General features: G+C 48.3%; 1 protein-coding gene across 1 annotated transcript in view; it reads left to right on the top strand.

Moving 5' to 3' along the window:
- The window catches only part of LOC119108258 (soluble guanylate cyclase 88E-like), a 31,437-nt gene extending 29,052 nt beyond the window's left edge, over nt 1-2,385 (top strand). Inside the window, 1 exon segment of the mRNA XM_037231838.1 lies at nt 2,363-2,385. Within this exon segment, the coding sequence (XP_037087733.1) occupies nt 2,363-2,385 (23 nt within the window).
- The last annotated feature ends 6,040 nt before the right edge of the window (nt 2,386-8,425 follow it).

Here is an 8,425-nt window from a genome sequence, read left to right as displayed (position 1 = left end):
TTGCCTCGTATCTCCAAATATCTGGTGATGTGATTCGTCTGTAGGAGCTGCTGCTGGGTCGTTAATATGTGAGGATGACCGACGATGGCAGCTAAGTAGTTGAAGACCTCAGCGGCCGGCATATCTTGACTGTGTTGACGACATTTCCTCTGTGTCGGAGATCGCGGCGCCTGGGCTCTGGGCCGTCCACCAGCAGATTTGCTAATGATGGTACTCTACAACGCGTGACTGCGATGAATAATAGATTCCGCTTTCGCTGCTCTCCCCAATTCTTGGAGGAGTTATTGTGCAATCGATGAAATGTGAGGCTAGTCCATGCATTTCTTTCGGTCAAGCGAGTTAATGTTTTGATTCCATTTTGCATCTCACGACCATTTCTGTCAAATAATAAATGTACCACCAATGAACGGGACCTGGAAACAAGACAGAGCATGCAGCCCATGCTCGTACGTGTTTTGAAACCTGGCTGTAATTGAATGACCAGAAAACATTAATGCGCTGTTGTTCATGGTTGGCTGTGTATGTGGAAAGTGGTCCTTGGCACCAAAACCACAAAATTTGTCAGCAGGCCTACGTGTGCAAACATTAAGGTGACAGGGGCGTGCGATTCGTGACGGCTTTAGGAGACGGCGGCATAGCCCGACGCCAACAGACACGTTCAGCTGTCTTCGATAAACGCGTTCGGATCCCCGTGACGTCACGGTGAGTCAGGGGGCACCGGAAAGGTCATGGAGATGATCACATCGTCATCAGATCACACAGCCCGTGCTGCCACCTGTTGGCCAAGCCAAACCAATGTACACCTCGCTCCCGTCAGACGCTGGTGGCGCGAGAAACACCAGAAGCCCGGTCAGCTGAGGGGTACCGTTCCGCCGGCCGAGAGAAGGGACGCGTGCGTTTGACATCGGACCAGCCCAAATAGCTCATATGAACACGGTGTTGCAGTTGGTTAAGGCGAGTGCCAGTGTCCGTGGGAGGTCCGTAGTTCGAGCCTGGCTTCGGTAAAATAATCACATTGCCACGGGATTAACCCTGTGGCAATCAGCACCTGCAGCGGATCGTCTGCCTTGAGGTCGACTTTTTTATAACAGACCTTTGGGTCCGGGCCTTGGTCTCACTTCATGTCGCCAGACCAGTCCTCTAATGCACCGCGTCCGAGGAATCGAGATTTCATCCATCCTTCTTTCCTTATTCTCGCTTCATTCCTCTCTCGCTTCATCCCCGTGACGCCCCGTTTATTCGGGACAACCTACACGTAGCAGCCAGGAGTGGACTGAAATGCCTCCTGGTGGGGCCACGTCCAAGTGCCGCGCAAATGCCCCTTAAAGGGGTCCCTGGGTGGGCTGAGTCTCAGCAGAGGACACTCAGGTGCATGTGGCTTGGCCACACTATTTTTCACTTCCTCTTATCACATAGTCCTCAGATGGTCACCACTGGCCGAAAAGGCTCTAACCCAAAACAGACCGCAGTCAGAAAAGCCCTTTCGTGGACACAAATGCCATCTGTGGGCCTGACGGCAAGTGCGTGGCCTAGACCGTCCCGCAAGGATGCCGAAAATCGAATTACCTGCCGCGTAGAGTCCGTGTGTAATGAACGATGTGATGGCAACATACAAGAGAAGCCTTGGTGAGCACCACAAATATCTCATGAATACCAGCCTACATCGATGAGCTTAGGGCTGTAAGCGAGCGGTGCTTCGGGCATCACCTTCGGGCATCAGCACGCTTCCGGCTGTGGTAAGTACACTGCTGTACAAGAGAAACACAGTTCATGGACTTATATGTGTAGGGTAGGCACCCGCACGATCAGGCACCCGGCCTGGTCAAGGACTGATCGGCCAGTTTTTAATAAATTGAAGCGATATTTATGAGCACTTAAGGTCGGCTAGTTATTTACAGAACAATAACTATCACCGTCATAACAGGAATAATGCTTCCGATGACACAAAGCTACGTTTCAACTATTACAACGTCATGATGCAGTATAACGCACATGTTTATCACCTCACAACGCCATGAGATCCGTGTTGCATCTATTTCATAATGCGGCAACGCTCCTTAATTCAACATATTCATCGCTCGCCCGCTCGCATATCTCCAGCGAATCTATCGTCGTTCAACAGGTAGCCCTTACGGTCCCTTCACGACGCCTGACTAGCTCCAAGGTGCAAGGTTATTTGGTATTTGGATTAGAGCCCTTTCGACCAGCATTGATCCTTTCAGGGTTATGGGATGAAGGAGACTGGATAACGTTGGGGCAGGACTAACCCCGCGCCTGGGGGTCAACCGCCGAGCTTAGCTCACGCAGGGACCTTATGCGGGGTATGCTCTGGACGCCTGGGCAGTCCCTCTCCCCCCGCCAGGGAGCCTCTCGGCCTACTCGTAGATGGCGTATGTAGCCCGCCCCGGGCAAGCGGGGCGTCGTGAGGATGCAGGATGAAGCAAGAGAGAGAGGATGAGAGAGTCGCATGCTCCCAGGTACGAGCGAGTCGGCGGTCGGGCCGTCATGGGGTGCCCCAAACGTCCTCCAAGAAAAAATGCATAGCATTTGCGTACAACAGAAACCTATACAGAGAGCAGGGAATTGGACGGACGAACCCGCCGATCGGAGAGGCGTGGTAATTGTACAAAATAGTATCTGCTAGTTACACCACCGGACAAATTACAACAGAATATTGGTGCTAAGAACTGGCCTAACGTCCTCTAAAAAGCACTGCTTTAATTATTTTTGCGGATCCCGTTTCTCTTCAGGCGTGCGTCGTGCAGCTTCACCTGGTGATGAAAACACACCCGTCGGTAGGTCGGCAGCTGGTCATTAGACTCCTGGTTAGCTCGGTGTAATGGTTGCCCAAACCGTAGTGAGTTTCCAGCGGATGGCGGCCGGAATCTCACACGTCATCGGTACCGATGCGGCACAAGGCCATGCTCTCTACTATCTGCCAGTGTACTGCATGTTAACCCACGTCCAATTGCACAATAAAGCGACGAAGCTTCTCCTCAGAACTCAGGAACACCTCTGGACTGCTCCTGCGGAGGAACCCATCAGCCCACCGCGGTCTTCCAGCCACAGACGGCGACATAAGATATGGGGTCGTTGGACTCCTGACGGCTCACCAGTGCTTCTTGGCAGGTTGCGCAGATTACCCTGTTCAGTGCCCTTCGGACGACGAACACGACGATAATGCAAACGTCACTGGCGACCATGAAGGACAGCACCGACCGGTAGTCATGATCGTCCAGTATATCGAGCACCTCAGTGCTGTCGGCGTCACACGCGTCCTCGACATCGCACTGACTGGGAGTGCGACCCACAGCCAGGATTTGGCGTTATGGCGGCGGAACCATCCGGACCAGCGGCGGCGCCGCGGCGGCCGTCATCAGGGGTGGGCTCACGTTCCATAGTTCCACAGTGTCACAGCCTTCTAAAAGTGCGAATTGGCATACTAAAACGCTTTAAGGTACTTCTCCCAGAGACATTACCTTGTTCGCCCGCCGCTGGCCACCGCCTGATGTTAGTCGCGGGCCGACGCCGAGCGACTTACGGAGACTGCAACGTCGGATGTCGTAGTTTCTGTTCGAAGACTCGCGAACGCGCATAGTTAAATTAGTAACGTGATTTGTATGCTAATTAATTCTGAACAAAGGTTGAACTCTCCCAGGCGAGCATGGGTGACCATTTCAGCACAACGTCATGACCCCATTTCGATCTACAATCTAGGTTCACTCTCATCTACGTTCGCAAAGCTCTGTACAGCCCAGAAAAGTCCCGAGGAGGCCCTGAGTGTTATCAGATGCAAAAAGTTGACTGAGCCAGTGCAAAACAAATAGCCGGGGTGGGCTACTCCATGCAATCATTTAGTGTCAGGTTCTTGCAATTTGTTGACTTCAAAGTGCAAACAGAATTGGATCGTTCGATGCCTATAGGCTTCTTTTTCATTAAAAGAAGGTACGTAATAAAATGAAATGAAGATAATCGTACCCATCAAAATCAAGTGGGTGATTTCCGGTGATTTTTTGTGAGGAGGAGGCCTTTGACAAGGAGAGGGTCCTTTGTGAAACCTGTCTCCCCGCCCCACCTTACCAATACTCTGAGCCCCACCTCTACCCCCAGCCAACAATTTATCGGGGCTTTGGCTGAGCAGATCTTATAGAGGCGCTGCCCGGCCTGTCAGTATCCAGTCTCTTGTATAAAATGGCTTAAACTACGTTACCGCCCAGGTAGAACCAAGCTTGTGCCCAGCTGGCATGTAGTACGTTTTCGCGAACGCCGCTGCAGAATAGGAGTGAGGTCTGACCGGGCTCGGACGGGTTTCCCAGTACTGTTCAGATTCTGACGCAGCATTTGCCAGCGGCCGCGCCACAACTGCAATCTTACGGGTGAGTACTGTAGGTGTTGTCGCGCGCGGCTTTTCTAATGTGCGTCGTGCGCAGCTGGGAAACCGAATTAAAATGTGTTGAGCCGTACAAACATCCAGGCAGGCTGACTGCATGCCTGCTAAGAGACTCGTTGGCAACATGCGGCAAGATCGGGTGAATTCAGAAATTATATTTGAACCGTGGATCCAAAAACATTGCGTTGACGTTAACAGTTCCCCCAACAAGCTCGAAATGATAACTTGGCGAATTACCTACATTACCCAATCGTGACGATCAGGAATTCAGGACCTGTGGATCCCTGTCTTGTTATCCCGTTCAGTTAACCGAACGATCCCACTTTGACGATGTGGTCAGTGTTGGGTGTCGTGCATGATGCCGGCCCAGTGCGAATCAAGCCTAGTTTTAGAATGGTCAGCTGCGGAGGATGATGGCATTGACGGCAGAGGTAAAAAAGGCGTCCACTCGCCCGGGGGCATAGGAGACTCTTATCAATGCCCGTACTTCCTGAAAGGAGACTAAAACGCTCTCATTATCCGAAATTCTGATAAACCTATTCTTTCACGAAATGTCGATTGTGATGCCTTTGAGCAGATTATACATATTTACGTTACACTGAAAGAGGGAAACATGTTTAATTGGCCTAGACCTTCTTCAGCACTACCCTGTGAGTAAAAATGCTGTGGGTGCACTCCAGTGTCTCTTAATTTCTGTACGGTTGGTTCAGCTCAGTTATCAATATGATCCTCGCCGTTACTGCGCTATCTTATCAGCGTGAAATATTTGATCTCTCACTGAAGATGTAAGCTTGTCATATGGGCCTTACATGGCGTCAGTGTAAACGCCAAGCTCAGTATGCGCGCCAACTTTTTTAAGTTGAGGAGACAAAGGAGTAATTCAGTGAAAGAGAATGCTTCGCATTTGAAAATAATGGAGCAAACATCAGATACGATGAAACAAGATCACTTAAAACTACTAGTATACTTTAAAGTAGAAAAGACTGCTCTAGACAACACGATTTCTCTGTTAAGCAAATATACTGATCGATACGCCATTGTTTGATTACGTCATCGTGCCTTCCACAGTATTGATTGAGATCCAACTGACCGCCGTCATATCTGGAAATCGCGCTCATGGACACCAGATATGAACGACTCGACCACCATATTTTTATTGGCCTTCATCGCCGCATGACTTATGGAACAGCAAGCTTAGAATGACGTTATTATGACGTCACGAGTGCCAGGCTGACTTTGAAATACTCCCCGAAATATTCTCCCCATCTTCGCGGGAGTATGGCTCAGAAACTAGGATTTAGGTGTTGAGAAGGGTGGGGCTGTGAACAGCAGCGAACGGTCGTCAAGATGGATGTTTCAGTCGAAAACCCCATCCAAATATAGAACACTCCTTTTAATTGATATAATTGTAGTATAAGTTACTGGAAAAACTTATGGTGCAGTGATGGTGATTTAGAATCTAATGACATCACTGTTATCCTTGTGCATAGCTTCGTTGTTGACAGGGTGGCGCAGTTTGCCTTAAATTTGCCGTTACGGCATTGAGCATAGTCAATCACTTGTGTCACGGCAACTGCTTCGCGAAAGGGATTGTGAGGAGCTGGTAAGTGTAGATATATTTGGATGCTACATTCGATGGGTGAGTAGTGTGAGTTGTGAGTTGGAGCTACTTACCTATATACCTTGGTCTACGCATGTATATAGGGCATACCAAATTTTGCATAGTTGCGTAAGACGGTGAACGGAGCATGTGACTGAATACCTAGACTCTCAACATTTATTCTTTTACTATTTGAAGATGTTCAGCTTCATGAAATACACAGCTCATAGAAGAATTTAAGGAGCAGCTCTCAGTATGGTGATAACATCATTTTGCAACTTGTTTATTCTATTTCTGAAAAAGGCACTGAAAACTTGCATTATTCCAAAAGATTGTGTTCGGCCAGCACCTGAGCAAAATTCCATCGTGGGATTGGTTGATGTAACTTTTGGGGATAAATCCAACACATCAAGGCAGACTGTTCAAAATCCAGTGAGATTCTCATCTTCAGAGCACGCATACCTGACAAGTAATATTAAAATGAAGCAGGAGAGTGTTGCTTTTGGGGCAAGATTCATGCTGGCTGATACATATTGATATCTTTGCCATCTTTTGTCAATAAGGAAAAACTGAAACCACAAACCTAGTGGTGTTTTAAATCGCATTGCATTTAGATAATACATGTATACACGTATAGATATATGCCATATTCAAATTTTGCATATTTGAAATGCCCTTGAAAATGCCCTGAAAAGTAAGCTAAGCATGCTTAGTTAGGGAGTATTTTCGCATTCAAGCTTTGGGAAATCTTGTACATGTGTTCCAAGTGATCTCAGGTTTGTGATAGATCATATGGCGTAACATGTTAGGTAAAACAGAACCCTAAATTGGGGACAGGACCCTCTTCATTTTGGTGCAAGGCTTGGGATGTCTTTAGGTTTAGGATATTGCTGACATGTTTGTCATATGATTGCTTGGAAAAATTCCACTAGGTACATTGAGTTGGTGTTCCATGAAAAGGAAGCTATATCATATGTGATTAAATGGTGTTTTGATTTATGCAAATAATGCAATTTTCGTTATTTTGAGAAGGTGTTTGTCATCAAAAAATCATTATTCCATGTTTGTCATTTTACTTGAATGTAAAATTAACAAGCCGCACATTTGAAGTTTGCCTTCGTTTTCTGGCTACAAATCATGCTTCCCCGCGTCCCGATAGGGGAATGATCAACTCCCCTAAGGTTTTATTGAAAATACCTATATGGTATGTTTTGCAATCGCGCCCAAATTTTCGGTAGTCTATGAAGCATCCATTGCGCTTGCTTTGAAACCGGAAACATATTCCTCGCTTTTCTGGCTTCGGAGCAGTGGCAGTTTTTTCAGGAACACTGCACGGCGGTCTACGGCTGGCACTGGCGGCGGGCGGCAACGGCTGATGCCGTGGAGTACGCAGCCCGCTGGTATTGTTGCAATAATGGGGCCATATATCATACACGTCTACTAAAAAACATACGGGTATGGACCATTGTACTCAATTAAACAAGGAACACGCCTGTTGAAATTTCGTATCCCTATCTGTGGTCTCGCAGGTATACCTGTGGTCTCGCAGGTATAATCTAAAGATGAGAAGTGCGATTTTCTAGAAAATTCTACATTGGACTGCTGTAGTGGGGTCTACATTGAACTAACAACATGAAAGCTAGTATCAATCACGAAATCTAGCTGACATCAATCTACCAGCGTTTTTCGCTGAGCTCTATCTTTATTAGTTCGGAAACACCAGGGGGTGTGGTTCGCATCACCCCTTCCCCCCCTCCATCAATTCGCGTTCTGAAAAAAGGCAAATCAGGGCGACGGTTGAATAGACAGACTAGACCATTTGTGTGTTATAGGACACGGGCGTACGCTCCTTTTAACCTCTGTTTGCCGGTGGAAGAGCGCTCCAATCATTTACGGCGCAGGAGTTGATTGAGTTCCGACGGACGAAAGTCCTAGCTTGAGGGCTTCTCAGCTTACATTGGTATCATCATGTCACTCCTGAGTCGTGTTCTGTCAGGAACTCGCCAACTGGCAAAGACGCACTTCCGTGAAACATCTGGAATATGGAGCACTGCACTCATGTCTCCCTTGCGACGTCGGTAGTACAGCAAAGGTAGTTGAAGGAGTCTGAGCCTCTCAGGATAAGGCCGGCGACTTAACTTTCGGACAAGACGCGTAGCTTATCACTGAACTCGTTCCAGCCGCTCCTGATCCAGTTCGCCGAACGGACCCCAGGTGATGATGCCATACCCTCGAAATGATGCGTCAAAACGAGACTACCGTGGTCCTGACAACAGCGGTAGCGTGAAAATGTCAATGTTGGCGAATGACAGTCTTACGACTGCCACATCTGGTTGGCCTTAGAAGCCCCCTCCGCCGTCTGCACGTGAGGCATGAGTCTACATGAGCCTCCACCATAATTACTGGGTGCTCTTTAGCGTGCACGGCTGCGATTT

The sequence above is a fragment of the Pollicipes pollicipes genome, unplaced genomic scaffold (assembly GCF_011947565.3).
Source record: "Pollicipes pollicipes isolate AB1234 unplaced genomic scaffold, Ppol_2.1 Scaffold_6686;HRSCAF=7923_pilon_pilon_pilon, whole genome shotgun sequence".
NCBI classification, from domain to species: Eukaryota; Metazoa; Arthropoda; class Thecostraca; order Pollicipedomorpha; family Pollicipedidae; genus Pollicipes; species Pollicipes pollicipes.
This window is presented reverse-complemented; position numbering and strand designations above follow the sequence as displayed.